We start from the raw sequence: 16642 nt of genomic DNA on the forward strand, positions 1-16642 counted from the left end.
CATTCGATGCTGTTAGCACATTCTCCCTCAATGAGTCTTGTGACTCCCTGGAGGTGTCACATAATAATATAATTATCTGAGGGGACACGAGGCTCAAGAATGCTGGATCTGATCATTGCATCAGAGAACTTAACATTAACCAATCTAGCTACACTTCCTCTGCTTGGAGAAAGTGGTAATGTAGTCTTGACCTGGGAGATTTCCAGACATGCAGAATTTTCTATTAAGAAGGGATATATGTGGAATTACAAAGCATGTGATTATGACAAGCTGAGGAATCAGCTTTCGGCTGAGTCATGGCATAAGCATTTGGAGGAGAGAGAGAGATGGTGGTGATGGTCTGTGAGAGATGATCAAGGGGTTTTGAAGAAAGCAGTCTGAATGTATATCTAGAGTTAGATGGATGAATAGCTTCACTAAGCAAGAGTTGCACACAAAGAAAAGGTTGTGGAGGGATTATAAAGAAAAAGGAGATCAACATGCTCGTGAGTAGTATAAGGCACACACAGGCAATGTGGTAAGGAAGGCTAAAGCTAATATAAGAAAAAGCTAGTTGATGAAGCCAAAAGACACCCTAAAGAGTTCTTTCACTATGTGCCAAGTAAAAGGAAGGATGACATTAAAAAGTGCTGATTGTAGGAAGGTAACAGTTTCAAACCAGATATTTGAAATACTTAGTGAGCATTTTGCAGGGGTGTACCATCTAGGTGGTGATGTTGTAATGCTAGATGTGACACTGACTGATAGGAGAATAGAGGTTAAAGGAATGGAGGTACTTAAAATATTGTGGAACCTCAATACAAACACAGTCATGGGATTAGATGGTAGATCAGCATGTGTATTATGAGAATGTGCAAGGAAATTATCAGCTCCTCTGACCAGTCTGCTTAATTTAAGCATTGGTATTGGGAAAGTGCCAATAAAGTAGAAAGAGGGTAAAATAGTCCCTTTGCATGAAGGAGGTGACAAGACAGAAGAAGCAAATTATAGGCCAATCAGCATCTCAGGAGTGATGGTTAAGATATTGGAGAAATTGATGAAAGACAGAATTCAGGACTGGATGGATAGGAATATGATATTCTATAAGGGACATGGTTTTGTGAAGAGTAGGTCTTGTTTTAGCAATTTGCTTACTTTTTTCCTAAACAAATCATAATAGAGTAGGATAAGGGAAATGGCTACCCAATGATATTGCTAGACTCAAAAGCATTTGACAAGATTCCTCATAGAACATTATCGAGCAAATAGGGGATAGATATGAATCTGGTGATTTGTATTAAAGGGTTGCTGATGGACATATATCAAAGAGTGGTTTATGAAGGAGTTGAGTCCAGGAGAAGGCAAATGATCAGTGGTGTACCACAGGGCTCAGTACTTGGCCCTCTGTAGATTAATTTGTATATTAATGATATAGAAAATGAGTTGACATGGAATATTTAATTGTTTGCTGATGATGCTAAATTGGAAGGACAATGGTAAATGAAGGTAATGCAGAGATCCTGCAGGAAGACTTAAACAGACTAGCAGTATAGGCAAAGGTAAATGACTACCAGCTTAATATGACCAGGTGTAAGGTGATGCACTTTGGGAAGAGATCAGAATGTGTTTATCTGAACTGCAGGAAACTGTTGCAGCCAAGGACTTGGGTATGATTTGTGGACTGGGAGATGAAGTTTAGAGGTTTTATTAAATAAATGATATAATAAATATCATTTATTTAATATACACTGTCAACTCTCAGCAGCTTATACAAAACAAATAAATTTATTAAGCTGGTGATGTTTCACTGGACTCGAACCAAAATCCTTATAGGACAAAAGCTCATGTCAGAACAATCCAATCAAGTTAACGTTTGAGTACATGGAATAAAATGATAGTGCATCATTTTATTCCATGTAGTGTGTATGTATGTATGTTTATGTGTGGCTGTGGTTTATGGTTTATTGGCACAAGGACAGCAAAGGTCACAGTAGTAGTATACAAGGTACTACTGTACCTTGGTGCAGAAAAGAGTAATTATAATGGGCGACTTTAATGAGAAGATTGAAACTGAATTTATTGAGCTGTTACTAGACAACTTCCTCAATTAGTTTGTGACAGAAGGAACTTGTGGTCAAAGCGTGTTAGATCTGATTATAGTGTTTGAGGTGGGGGGGGTTCAGTTAAAGATGTAACTATTCTGCCTCCGGTTGGTGACAGTCATCATGCAGTACTCACTTGTGAAGTGGCTAAGTTTATGAATGTTCCATGTAGAAAAGGTTACATGCTGAACTTCAAAGCAGGAAATTATGACTGTCTGAGGAGTATGCTGGGTTCTTCACCATGGTATCAGTTGTTGGATGGGAAGGATATTGACAGTGCATGGGAAGTGTTTAATAAAATACTTAAATCAGAATGTGTCCCTAGAGCAGGGGGTTCCCAACCCTGTGCCTGCAGGCACCATGGTGCCCATCGACCAATTTGTGTGTGCCCGCCACTGTTCAACCGTGGGCCTTATGCCTTATAGTTTGAAATAATCACACAACAATTCATGGCATGCTATATGACGCATGCGTTAATGACACATTACGAGTATTAAATGCATACAATGTAAAGTACACACGCATTCAAAGTTGTTCATTCCAGTTTAAGAACTGGAATATCATCATATTCTCCTAATTATGAAGCACTGGCCAATGAAATGCAATGCCAAATATCACACTAACTTACATATATATATATATATATATTTAAATTTTTATATAATGTAAACTTTTAAGTAATAAAACATTTAATTATAATATAAACTTTGTATGTATTCATTTAACAAAAGAATTCAAAAAATTTTCTTAAAAAAATAGATGGTGCCCATTGCCCTCTTGGTATTTTAGAATGTGCTCTAGGAAACAAAAAGGTTGGGAACCCCTGCCCTAGAGTTTGAAGAATAAATGGAGTAGGAGTGAAATGGATGTGTAATCTAATTAAGCAAAAGATTTGTAAGAAAAAAGATTATGTGAAAGGAATACTGTGCATAAGGATGATATCAGTTATCATAATTATAACCAGCAGGCCAGAAGAGTCACAAGTGTCTTACGGAAAGCTGAGTATGAAAAGAAACCTGTTTTGCAAGTTAAGAACAACTTAAAAGAATTTTATCGTTATGCTGCAAGAAAAGAAAGAATGAATTTCAAAGAATAACTCTACTGAATGCAGATGGTTGTAAGCGGTTGATGCAGAAGTGATTGTTCAACTAATGAGTAGCCATTTTGCTAAAAGCTATCAACCTGGTACATGCAACATTTAGCTCACTGCTACATCTTCACTGTATGGAGCAGGAAATACTAGAACTGTTGCACAAACTGAATAAGAATTCCGCAATAGGAACTAATGAGATATCAGCATGGATGCTAAACAGGTGAACTTGCTATTCCAGGCTATATAATTTAAATCTCAGATCAGGAAAGATTCCACAGGAGTTAAAGGAATGTATGGTAATCCCATTACACAAAGGTCATGGTGCAAAGACTGATGTGTCCAACTATCGACCAATCAATATCTCAGGACTGCTGGTGAAGATTCTCTGCCAATCAGAAATGGATTGACAGAGAATCTCTACTTTACAATAAACTGCATGGGTTTACTAAGGGAAGGTCATGTTTTAGGAAGTTGCTCACAATCAATGTTACCACTGAGTTAGATAAGGGGAATGGATAAATCATGATACTTTTGGATTTTATTAAGGATTTTGACAAAATACAGCAATATTGGGAAGGATTTGACATGCGACATATAGCTATTTGCTGATGATTTAAAGATAGGTAAGGTAATCAGAAGTGTTGCTGATATGCAGTACTTGCAGAATGATTTGAATAGGCTGGAATTGTGGGCATGTGAAAATCGTTAGGCTTTATCCTTTTCAAGATAATTAATAAACAAAATGCCTTTAGCATCCCAAAACACTGATGCCATTACCTTTCCTGCTGATGGAATTGACTTTGTCTTCTTTGGCACTGAACAACCGGCTTCTATCCACTGTTTTGACTGCTGTTTGGATTCTGGTGTAATAGTGAATCCAAGTCTCATCCATAGTAATAAATCGACGCACAAATAAATCAGTTTTATTCTTGTTAAAACGCTCCAAACACTGTTCAGAGATTTTCATGCAAGTACTTGCCTGCTGTGAGCAAGCATGGCACTCATCTTGTGCAAAGCTTTTTTATTTGCAATTCTTCATGCAAAATATAACCTACACATTCTTTTGAAATGCCCATAGTCTCAGCAATTTCACTCACTTTGATTCCCAGTCATCCAATACCATATTGTGCACTTGATCAATGATTTCTGGTGTTACACTTTTTGGATGTCCTTCACATGGATCATCTTCAAGGCTGTCATGGCCATGTTTAAACTCAGCAGCCCATTTCTTATTTATTGAAAACAAAGGAGAAGAGTGCCCATAAACGTTTATGAACTTCGAATGAATTTCTTTTGGTGTTAAACCTTCTTTTACAACGAATTTTATAACCGCACAATACTCAATTTTATTCAATTCAAGGGATACTTTTGCTTCAGACAGCCGTATGAAACAAATTACTTGATAGAATGATTTGTAATTTCACATGGATGCTTATGACAGGTGTACCAACTTAGGAAAAAAATTTCTTGCCGATAGTGTTGCCATCTATGGTTTAGGCTGACAACTTTTTAGACTACCCTCGTATATTGGTGGAATAAGGCTGATCAGGCTAGGAATCTTGGAGTTTTGATACAGGAAGTTCAAGGGTCATATAGCAAAAATTGTAAGTACAACTCGGAGTACTCTGTGCATAAGGTTCATACATATCAAGGTTTGTAAGCACAATTTTGAGTTGTACTTACGAACCTTGATATGTAAAGATAAGGAACTCATTTTGCCTCTTTACAAGGCCTTGATAAGACCATTTCGACTATTGTGGACAAGTCTGGTCTGTGGTTTCATTGTGTTTCTGATACAGTGGGGGGAGGGGGGGGGAGGGAGAGAGAGAGTGTGTGTGTCAAGGGGAGTATCAAAAATGATATGAGGATTGTGGAATACTGGTTATGAAGACAGATTGAGAATTTGTAGGCTTCAGACACTAACAAACAGGAGAAAGAGGGGTGATATGGTTATGACTTACAAACTTCTGAAAGGGTAATGCAGAATTTCAGTAGCTGGAATTTTTCATTTTATGGAGGGTGGGGAAAGTATGCAAGGCATCCTTGGAAGTTGAGAATGAATGCTGTCAAGAAGGGGATAAGGTCTATATTTTTCTCTCATAAAGTGATGAATTGCCTTTGGATGTTGTGTGTTCAAATGGCATGAATAGATTCGAGAACAGGTATGACAGTGGTGCAAATAGTATGGTCTTCCTCGATGAGTTTCTGGCTCCTTGGATGTCTCTCTCTTAATAATAATAATAATAATAAATAGCAATAAGGAGATAAATTAGTAAATAATATGTACAAAAAAAATTAAAATAAGCAATACAGTATCAACTTTACAGTACCAACAGTAGCAATTTATCCGAGGCTGATATTTTCCCGAGTGTATGTAGCTCAACAAGATAAGTGAAAATTTCATTCCTCTCTCATTTGAAGTATTGACACTCCACTAGAATATGATGGAGAGATGTACATTGCATTTTTTGCATCATCAGCCCTTAGTAAATAAAAATGTGTAAGATGACTGTGACTTATGTGGATATTGTGAACAACTCTCTTTTCTGTTTCTTTGTTGACTGCACTGCTATTGGGTAATTAGCTTTGATATATAAGCTGTCTGTATATAGACTCAAACAGTATGTGAAAAGAATCACTGCCAAACATCAAAATTAAAGGTATTCATTTTGTACAACAGTTTTAAAACCTCACGAAACACTGGATGCGGACTACAAATAATGGAAGATAGCCCATAAAGAACTCAACAGATCTGTATAAATCATACATTTTTTGCAGCAGTTTTCTTTTATGTGTACCAGTGCAAGCTGAATGACATGCAACTCTGCTGTATAATTGCTGCACTCAAGTTGGATCTGATTGGATATAATAAAGTCAATAAACAGCAGCACAACAGACGGAAGATTCAAATCTTGAGCTGTCGGTATAGATGAGCAAGAATTCAGAGTTCACTCTCCTAGCCCACTCTTAATGTTTCAGGGTCTCATCATTACTTCTTATGAAATTCCATCCAACCAATGTTCTCTTTTTTATACAGCTCTTGCTTTAAAACATTATTCATCCATTTAATTCCCATGTGATTAATTTTTCAAAGTCTAAGGATGCAGCAAGATAAAGCTTCCTTTAGTCACTATTTGACTAATCCTTACGCAGTGTTGATTTCTCTGCCTTACGCAAGTTATGCATAAATGTTCACATTATCAACACCAAACATTACAACATTATAATATCAAACATTACAACATTCCTCCAAGGCAGGTTAAGAGGATGATGAAGTATGAGATTTCTGTAGTTGACATAATGAGAGGTTGCAGGATAGAGTGCATGCAAACCTGCCTTGGAGGAATGTAATGTTCTGTGTTGATAATGTCAACATTTATGGCAATAGCGTGCATAATCTCTGCATGGCAGAGAAATCAACACTGCATAGGGATTAGTCAAACAATGACTAAAGGAAGCTATATCTTGTGCATCCTTAGACTTTAAAGCAAGAGCTGTATAAAAAGAGAACATTGGTTGGGATATCATAAGAAGTAATGATGAGACTGAAACATTAAGAGTGGACTAGGAGAGCGGCAGCCACTGTGAGAAAGGTGAAATCATGATTTCATCATTTGATGACACCTCCCAATAATGTTTTTGCATTATGGGATACTAATGCAATTGATGTTTAATCATCCTCTAATTAAAGTGTAGGTAAATACATCTGTAAGTATAGGTAATGAACATGTGTATTTTATAGATAAGAAGACATGTAATACAAAATTGTGTGTTTAATAAAAGGCTGAAATTGGCTAGTTGCAATCTCCACTAGCATTTGCAAATTGCAACTTGGCAATTTTAGATATACTTTTGTTAATCCAAAAGCTTGCAGAAATTGGGTGTTATAACATTTCATAAAATTACAATTGAAACCATTATTCAGCCTAATATGTCATTATTCTCTGCAGTCTTAATCCATATCTCTGCAACCAGTTTGAGTTCCTACAATGCCAAGCCTGATTCTCGTTGGTGAAGGATGCTTGACACTTAGTCTTGATTTCTTCTTATCCTGTAAAACACGATATGTGCAGGAAATGAGCCAGTGATTAGAATAAATGATAACCAGATGGCATGACTGAACGTATGCTGTGAGGAATAAGTCCTGTCTCCAGTTCCTTGATTTTTTCCTTCTTAGAGGAAAATCCACTTTCAGTTGATCAGTGTTGGATAACTTGTAGCTCATGTATCAGTTTTTTAATGTACTGTAATTCCACCCATTAAGGCATGGATAATCCAGAACTTCTGCTCAAGATACTAAATATGGACCTTTTTTAAACTGCTGTATTACTCCTGTAGGAAACATGGTCACATGCACCACATGAATTCATCATCTGTGCTGAACATTGAAGTTTTAGCCCTACCCAGCACTCCTATCAAGGGGATTGTGATCAAAAGAGAGAAATCCTGCCATTTTATGAGCATATCATCAGCTGTTCTTTTAAGCTACTCTTACACTTTTTCAAGCCACTGGGACTCCTGTAAGAAACATGTCTGGAATGGCTTTAGGCCAGAGTGGCCTCACATTAGATAGTGAAATTCTACTACTACAAGAATATTTTGGTTATTGAGAGCAGAGAAGTTGGGATTGATGGTGTGTTGTTTCAGAATTAGCTCAGAGAATCTATACCCTCAAAATTCCATTAAAAAAAAACACATACAGTTTGACCTTATTCTCAATTCATCTTCTTATTGTGACTAGAAATGCTATGCTACTTAGGTGTTGGCATCACTCGGGTTGTTGATTACACATACTTTTCTTTGCAAGTAACAATTTTAAATGAAATATTCATCCAATGCATTGGTTATCAATTCTCTACAAATATTGCCATGATGCTGAGCTTGTTCTGATGTTAATTTGCACAGAATTTGGCTGATAGTGTTTGAACACTTGTGACTGCATTCATTTCAGTAGCTTGATGCACTGTATTGAAATTGATCATGAGTTGATGACCAGATCTGGATATTTTCATCACAGCATTCTGGCATTTTATTTGCAGATTTTTAACAGTAATAACTGCTTTCTTTACAAGCTTTTACTTACCAAGTTTTAAGTCTGAGCTTGAAAAGTAGCAGTTATTGAATTAGAAGATTTTGACCTCTTATTCTAAATAATATCAGTTGTTCTCAAGAACAGGCTTATTAGTTTAGTATTATAGAGCAAATATTTATTGCTGACACATGCACACAACAGAAAATTAAAATACAGTATAAAGACAAATTCTAAAAAAGGCAAATTGAAAATCAGTGATTTCAATTTATAATACAAGCAGTTTCATATTAACTTAGCAATTTCTCAGCTTGGCAGAACTTTAAAAAAAAGCTTCATGCTTAAGTAACACCTTTTTATATATTGCAGTGAAACTTGAGTGCAAAGTTTATAATTTTTGTCATGATTAGATTTCTTATCTTTTTTCAGTTGTATACAAAGGTGAATTATTCATATTTGGAGGTTACAATGGATTAAGTGACAAACATTTTGGAGATATGTTCAAATATGATCCAGGTATGATTTATTTATAGTCAGTCTACTTCTACTAAAGAAATATATGCATATATATAAATACACTAGACGCTGCTTATTGTGATCACTTTGGGAACAGTTGCTTTTCGATAACAATAACTGACTGATAACGTTAAGCAAAGGATATAAAAAATTGCATCATTTATTTCAATTTATTGTTATGAACATTATTTTATTTAATTATTGTTATAAACAACTTTTTAATAAGCAACAACATAAAATTTGTTTTAAAAACTTATCTAGTGTTGTCTGTCATGTGTTTGAATATAGTAGTTCATGAATAAATTGTTCATGCTCATTATGCCTTTCGAAGTTTGTCGCTCTATTTTGCACACCCCGACGAAGTATTTGTAGAGTTTCTTGCATTGGTTGGGGAGTTTCTGAAATTTATTCTTCTATACTTGTATTAAGTTCACTTTCTTCTACTAGTTTAAAGTTCTCATTATAAGCAGCTTGACATATTTTCAGCGTTGTCATCAATATCCAACCAATTTTCAAATTCTTCTTTTGACATACCATCTGGGGTTTATCAAAAATTTCATTTGTAAGATATTCAGATTCTTCAGAAGTAGTAGTTTCAGAGTTTGTCTTAAAAAATCCACCTTTTTGGAAGCAGTTTTCAATAGACTTCTCTGAGACTTGCTTCCATGACATGGCTATCAAATGCAATGCATCAAAAAGGGAAATCTTTTTTGCAATTGCACTTGCATCAGATTGGTTTCTTATGTAATCAAGTTCAGCTATAATTCTAGCATGAACTTACCTGCAATAATAAGCTTTAAAAGTTCATATGATACCTTGGTCACATGGTTGAATTAACGATGCAGTGTTTGAAGGCAAGAAAATTACTTTAATGTTCTTTAACAATAAGTTGTTTTTGTGTGCAGCACAGTTGTCTACTAACAAAACAATTTTTCATTAAATTTATATAAATAAATAAATATTAAATTAAAACAATTTTAATTTAAGATCCCACTAAACTAACCAATTGTTGAAAATGTCATTAGTCATCCAAGCATTTGCACTAGAACAGTAGTCAACAGGCAAATTTTTGACACTTTTAAAACACAGAGGATTTTTACTTTTTCCAATCACTAGGAGCTCTTGTTTCTCACCTTTCATGTTGGCACAATAAAGAACTGTCACTTGCTCTTTTGAAGATTTAAATTCTTTAGTACTTTCATTTTTAAACAAATAAGTATGCTCAGACATTGCACAAAAATAGTCCTGTTTCGTCTGCATTGTAAATATTCTCGGATGAATATTCAGGAATAATTGTTGGCCACTCGGTCTTAATTAATTCACGCATCAGCTGATAAAAAATCGGCACTTTTTTCTTCACCATGAATATGCTTGTACACAATATTCTCTCGCTTTTTCCACCTGTTCACTTCAATAGCACACTTCAAAAATATGCTATTGAAGCATACTTTTCATGAATATTACTAAACAAAATTTTTAATGCTGATTAAACTTGAGTATCCACACTTCAAAAATATGCTATTGAAGCATACTTTTCATGAATATTACTAAACAAAATTTTTAATGCTGATTAAACTTGAGTATCCTTACCAGATAAGGCTCTCTTCTGATCCATGTTCTCATTAGTAAGAGCTGAAGTTTCAATGTTTGATCTGTTTTTTAAGATCTTAGACAAGAGCGGTTGCGAAATTTTTAAATGTTCAGTTGCATTACACTGATTCACTTTTGGCAACTTATCATAGCACTCCATTGTTTGCTGTACTTGAAAAGATAAATCGTTACATTTTTTACTTGCATTCTGCCATAATGCTAAGGGCTGTTTTAAAGAGCACCTAAAGTCAAATTCACTTCTGAGAGAGAGAACGAAAATAAACTCAAAAAATCGCAATTAGACTATATTTATATCCCCCCCCCGCATTTGCCTGGAAGATATAAGATTTATGAAAGAATAAGATTAAAGGAAGAATAACAAAAAAAAAAATCAGATTTTGACAAATGTTGTTTGTCAAATTTTCTCCTGATTAAACCCGATTTCTTAGAATTCTGAGATGTAAAAGGTTAAACAGTCGAGGATTTTGATAACAATAACTGGAACTTTGATTATAATAGACGGATTATTTTTAATTCATTTTAAATGGTGTGTTTTGGGACTGATGATTTTGATAACAATAGCCTATTGATAATGTTATCCACGATCACAATAAGCACATTCACTCATTCATTCCTTCACACATATTTTTTGTTTGCTTACACTTGGATAAAGGATTAAATGAGAATATAATTTCTTGGCAGTTTTAATTTAATTTATAACCAAGTGAAAAAAGTTTCTACAAAAGTGGGAGAGGAAAAAGGAAAGCAAAAAATTTACAAGATGCCTTCTATTAAAATGCACAAGTAGACTTCATATGTATGAAAATTCAGAGTGATTAGTATCCGGTTTGAAGAATGATCAGTATCCGGAAGTGTTGCGTTATTTAATAATCTGATAATATTCCAGCGTTGCAAGTCTTTTCTTGGATCTAGTCTATTGCAGAATTTTTCCCACTTTTCTTGTATGCAGTTTGAAATTTCATCTTCAATTTTTTGAGTTAATTCTATTAATTTCTTTCTGTTTTCTTCTGTATTATTTTGTTTTTAACTGTTCATTGATAATATCTCTTTCAGTGATCATAGCATTGATATTATGATCTTTCCAAAATGGAACCCAGTTATTTTTCGTGAGTTCTCTGGGAATTGAATTTTTTGCAGTTCTCTGTATATTGTTAGTTAGTTCTAGTAATTGCTGATCTAGTTCTTTGCTAGTGGGTGTGCCTGTGCAACATATCTAGTAGTTGTATTTAGGCCAATTTGCTCTTCTAAAATTCCAGGATCTCTTTTTCTGTGGTTTTTGGTCTAACTGCACATTAATGGTTGTGATAATAGGTCTATGATTACTGATGACATTCTTTAGTATTTACCATTGGGTAAGATTTGCAGTTTCATGGTCTACTGCCTGTGACATCTCATGCTGATTCTGTACCTGTTGTTTTTGACAGATATGTATTTTGTTTGTTTTATGATCTCAAGGTTTAGATCAGCAATTACGTCCTCTATTTGTGTCCTTTCCTATCTAATTGTGGGGAGCTCCGAGTTGTGATTTTGGCATTTAGATCTCCTAAAAGGATCTTTGTATCTGACATTGTTTGACTAAGTTGCTTAAGTAGTTCTGTGTTATCTGGGTGATATGCATTGACTATTGTAATGATGTGTTTTGGTAGAAATATCTTAACTGCTTGAGTCTCTGTGTTACTATTTATATTGTTGTATGTAGTTGATATGATTTCTTATATTTAATGTGTTGGGTTCTTAAGAGTATAGCTAGATCTCTGTCAGACCAATCCAGTCTGTCTTTCCTTGGTGTTGTGAATAGCCTTTGATTTGAAGCTTAAGATTTTGATTTAGTTTTGTTTCTTGTGGACATGCTATGCAGATGTTATTTTTATATAAAATGTTCTTAAGCTCTTCCAGCTTTTTTTTTGAGTACACTGATGTTAAGCTGAAGTATGTTTGAGAGTCCTTATGGCATATTTCTCATCGAGATCCTGGACTGCAGCTCTCAACTCATCGGCTGCCCCAAATGTGGTAGCATGTGTTCTCGTAGCTTATTTCGCATAGAGATCCTTGACTGCATTTTTCAACGCGTTGGCTTCCCCAGACACAGTAGTATGTTTCTGATCTAAACAGACACTCTTCATCGAGCAAAAGCATATTACTGTAATTGTAGGAAATGCCAATTAGACCACTAGGTGTAGAAGGTTTTCATCGTCCGGTGAAATAACCCACATCACACTCTACTTGATATTGCCTGTCATTCAAGAAGATTATCCTCATATTTAGTGTTTAATTTATAGCTACTCCTTCTTCTTTTTCCTGATTGTTATATCCTGAATATAATATTTTGTATTTGTTGTTCAGAAAGATCTCACCTGTTTTTCTCTTAACACCTGTTAAGTTGATCTGGTACTTATCCAGTTCTTCTGCTAGTTCCATTTCTTTTCCATTTATGCTTCTTATCAGCCTTGAAATCTGCCGATGTTCAGTTGGGGTTTGGGTTTGTTTCAGTAGCTGACTTTTCACTGTTCGCCCTGGTTCCCTGACAAAAACAACAGGGCGTTATTTAACCAGGTGATGTTCCAGCCGGCATGAAATTCCATCATGCTGTACCATTATTTTGAGTTATGGTTTAAGCCAGTAAGAATACAATTTGTTTGGCTAAATCTCGAATTGCCAGCCTCTCTTCTTTCATTCAGTATCCAGGTAGATACCCAATAGGGTACACCACGAGAAAGTGAGGATTGGACATCAGGTCAGAAGCCCTCTCTGCATTCCCCAAAAAGCCATGTGGGGGTATCCCCCAGTTATCCAGCCTTGACCCTTAAGCACCCCAAGTCAGGTATAAAGTTTAAAGAAAGTCAGGTATATTATGTAAAAGTGATACTGGGTCTGGTTATCATACAAATAAGTGGCACTATCAGCTGTAGTAAGACTTATACGTTGGTTAGACATAACTGGTAATTAATGTACGGAAATGACAACGCATATAAAGTAAATAAATTAAAGATAACTTTAATGAATCACTTCTATATTTCGGCAATGTCACATTGCCATCTTTGGGAACATAAAGATATGGTATGTGCACTAAGGAACTAACAAAGCAAATGAGGAAGAAAATAAGAACTAATTTTGTTCCTAAAGTCCTAATGGTGCCCTCTTGCGGGCCAAATTGGGGTAGTCTTGGCAGTTGGGCTGAAGTTCTCAAAATGAAAGTCTCCCAAATTTGGGGCAGTTTCATGCACCCAAATTTGTTGAGGTTAGGAACGTTTTTTAGAGCTGCTGAAGATTCTTTGAATAGTCTTTCGTATTTAAACTTGCTGCGATGGATTATTTTTGTCTTCTTCCAACGAATTTTATGGTGGGTATCTAAGGCATGGTCTGCCAGTCCAGAGCGGCTGTAATGGTGAAAACGGATGTAGTCTTGGTGTTCTGAAATCCTGATATTTGTTGTTCTGCCTGTTTGGCCAAAGTAGGACAATTTGCAGCTGCAAGGGACCTGGTATACACCAGGTAGGTCTAGGGGAAGTGGTTGGTCTTTGGTAGAGCGGATAAGGGATGCCACCTTTTTATATGGTCTGTAACAGGAAGTAAGGTCATATTTTTTGAGGATATTAGTTATTTTTTCAGAGGTGCCCTGGATGTAGGGGATAGTGATAGACTTGGTGTAGTCTTTATTGTGGAGGGGGGTGGGGGGTTGTGGTTTATAGGTTTTAGTATTTTTTGGATTTTTTTGGGGTTGTAGCCATTGGCTAAGAAAGTGTTGAGGATGTGGTTTAGTTCCATAGTCAGGGCCTTGTCATCTGAGCAGATTAATTTTGCCCTGTTATATAGTGTTTTTATCACCCCATATTGTTGTGAGGGGGGGTGGTGGGATTGTTGGTGAATGTATCTGCCAGTGTGGGTGGGTTTTCTGTAAACAGAGAAAACCAAAGATCCATCAAGCTGGTGGGTGATTAAAGTGTCTAGGAAGGGGAGGGTGTTGTTTTCCTCTTTTTCTAAGGTGAACTGGACTCTGGGATGTTGGTTGTTTAAGTGTGTTAGGAAGGAGTGGAGTGTATCTGAGCCATGTGGCCAAATAGCAAACACATCATCCACATAACGAAGCCAAATAGTGGGTTTTTGTGGGGCGGAGTTTAAGGCTTTCTCTTCAAATGTCTCCATAAAAGTTTGTAGAACTTTTCATGATCCATATTTGGATCATGATTTCTTCAGCAGGTGTCCTTTTAGGAGCTATTTGCCGTATTGACGGGCCAGTTTTAAAGCCTGAAGCACTCACCGCACTTTCACGTGGTCACAATTTCGCCCTAGCTCCTAAAAGGATACCTGCTGAAGAAATCATGATCCAAATAGAGCGTGGAATTCGCAACCTGCCTAACCACATCGCCAACAACGTGAGACTGGATGTAGTCGGTGTTCTCACTAAAGCCAAACCTCCAAAATCCAACTTATCCAAAAACGAATATACAGCCCTACAAGAATTAAAAAACAACAATAAAATAGTAATCACCAAAGCTGATAAGGGAAGCGCCACTGTGGTACTTAACCAAAAAGACTACAAAGGTAAGCTAAATTCTTTAATACGAGACCGTACTACTTACCTCCCCATTGAATATAATCCGACCAACTCTCAGATTAGAACTATCCACAGTCTCCTTAAGAAAGTCACTTCTTGGCCTGTGGAAGTCACCAACAAACTTAAACCTTATAACTCTAGACCCCCCCGATTATATGGACTCCCAAAAATACATAAACAAAATGTGCCATTACGTCCCATAGTGGATGGCATTGATTCCCCCACATATAAATTAGCCAAACATTTAGCCAAAACGCTCGCACACTACACTGGCAACACACCATCACACATAAAAAACTCGGCCCACTTTAAAGCCAGTATAGAAAACCTCACACTCCAACACACTGACATAATGGTCAGTTTTGACGTCTCCTCCCTATTCACTAATGTCCCACTCAAAGAAACCTTTGAGCTCATCCAAGCCAAGTTTCCTCCCGATATCTCAGCCCTATTTCAGTTCACAATGAACTCAGGCTATTTCGTTTGGCAAGGAAAGTTCTACAAACAGATAGAGGGGACAGCCATGGGTTCACCACTTTCCCCACCCTTGGCCAATTTCTTTATGGAGACATTTGAAGAGAAAGCCTTAAACTCCGCCCCACAAAAACCCACTATTTGGCTTCGTTATGTGGATGATGTGTTTGCTATTTGGCCACATGGCTCAGATACACTCCACTCCTTCCTAACACACTTAAACAACCAACATCCCAGAGTCCAGTTCACCTTAGAAAAAGAGGAAAACAACACCCTCCCCTTCCTAGACACTTTAATCACCCACCAGCTTGATGGATCTTTGGTTTTCTCTGTTTACAGAAAACCCACCCACACTGGCAGATACATTCACCAACAATCCCACCCCCACCCCCTCACAACAATATGGAGTGATAAAAACACTATATAACAGGGCAAAATTAATCTGCTCAGATGACAAGGCCCTGACTATGGAACTAAACCACATCCTCAACACTTTCTTAGCCAATGGCTACAACCCCAAAAAAATCCAAAAAATACTAAAACCTATAAACCACAACCCCCCTCCCCCCTCCACAATAAAGACTACACCAAGTCTATCACTATCCCCTACATCCAGGGCACCTCTGAAAAAATAACTAATATCCTCAAAAAATATGACCTTACTTCCTGTTACAGACCATATAAAAAGGTGGCATCCCTTATCCGCTCTACCAAAGACCAACCACTTCCCCTAGACCTACCTGGTGTATACCAGGTCCCTTGCAGTTGCAAATTGTCCTACTTTGGCCAAACAGGCAGAACAACAAATATCAGGATTTCAGAACACCAAGACTACATCCGTTTTCACCATTACAGCCGCTCTGGACTGGCAGACCATGCCTTAGATACCCACCATAAAATTCGTTGGAAGAAGACAAAAATAATCCATCGCAGCAAGTTTAAATACGAAAGACTATTCAAAGAATCTTCAGCAGCTCTAAAAAACGTTCCTAACCTCAACAAATTTGGGTGCATGAAACTGCCCCAAATTTGGGAGACTTTCATTTTGAGAACTTCAGCCCAACTGCCAAGACTACCAAATTAGCCCGCAAGAGGGCACCATTAGGACTTTAGGAACAAAATTAGTTCTTATTTTCTTCCTCATTTGCTTTGTTAGTTCCTTAGTGCACGTACCATATCTTTATGTTCCCGAAGATGGCAATGTGACATTGCCGAAATATAGAAGTGATTCATTAAAGTTATCTTTAATTTATTTACTTTATATGCGTTGTCATTTCCGTAAA

General features: G+C 36.5%; 1 protein-coding gene across 4 annotated transcripts in view; it reads left to right on the forward strand.

Moving 5' to 3' along the window:
- The window catches only part of LOC150097733 (kelch domain-containing protein 3), a 178315-nt gene that overhangs the window by 77482 nt on the left and 84191 nt on the right, over positions 1–16642 (forward strand). For all 4 annotated transcript variants that reach the window (XM_090407769.1, XM_090407768.1, XM_090407766.1 and 1 more), the window contains exon 6: positions 8633–8719. In XM_090407769.1, the coding sequence (XP_090263895.1) occupies positions 8633–8719 (87 nt within the window). The remainder of the gene's footprint in view (positions 1–8632; positions 8720–16642) is intronic.

This window comes from Typopeltis vanoorti, chromosome 17 (genome assembly GCF_054136105.1).
Source record: "Typopeltis vanoorti isolate ZY-2024b chromosome 17, IOZ_Tvanoo_1.0, whole genome shotgun sequence".
Taxonomy (NCBI): Eukaryota; Metazoa; Arthropoda; class Arachnida; order Uropygi; family Thelyphonidae; genus Typopeltis; species Typopeltis vanoorti.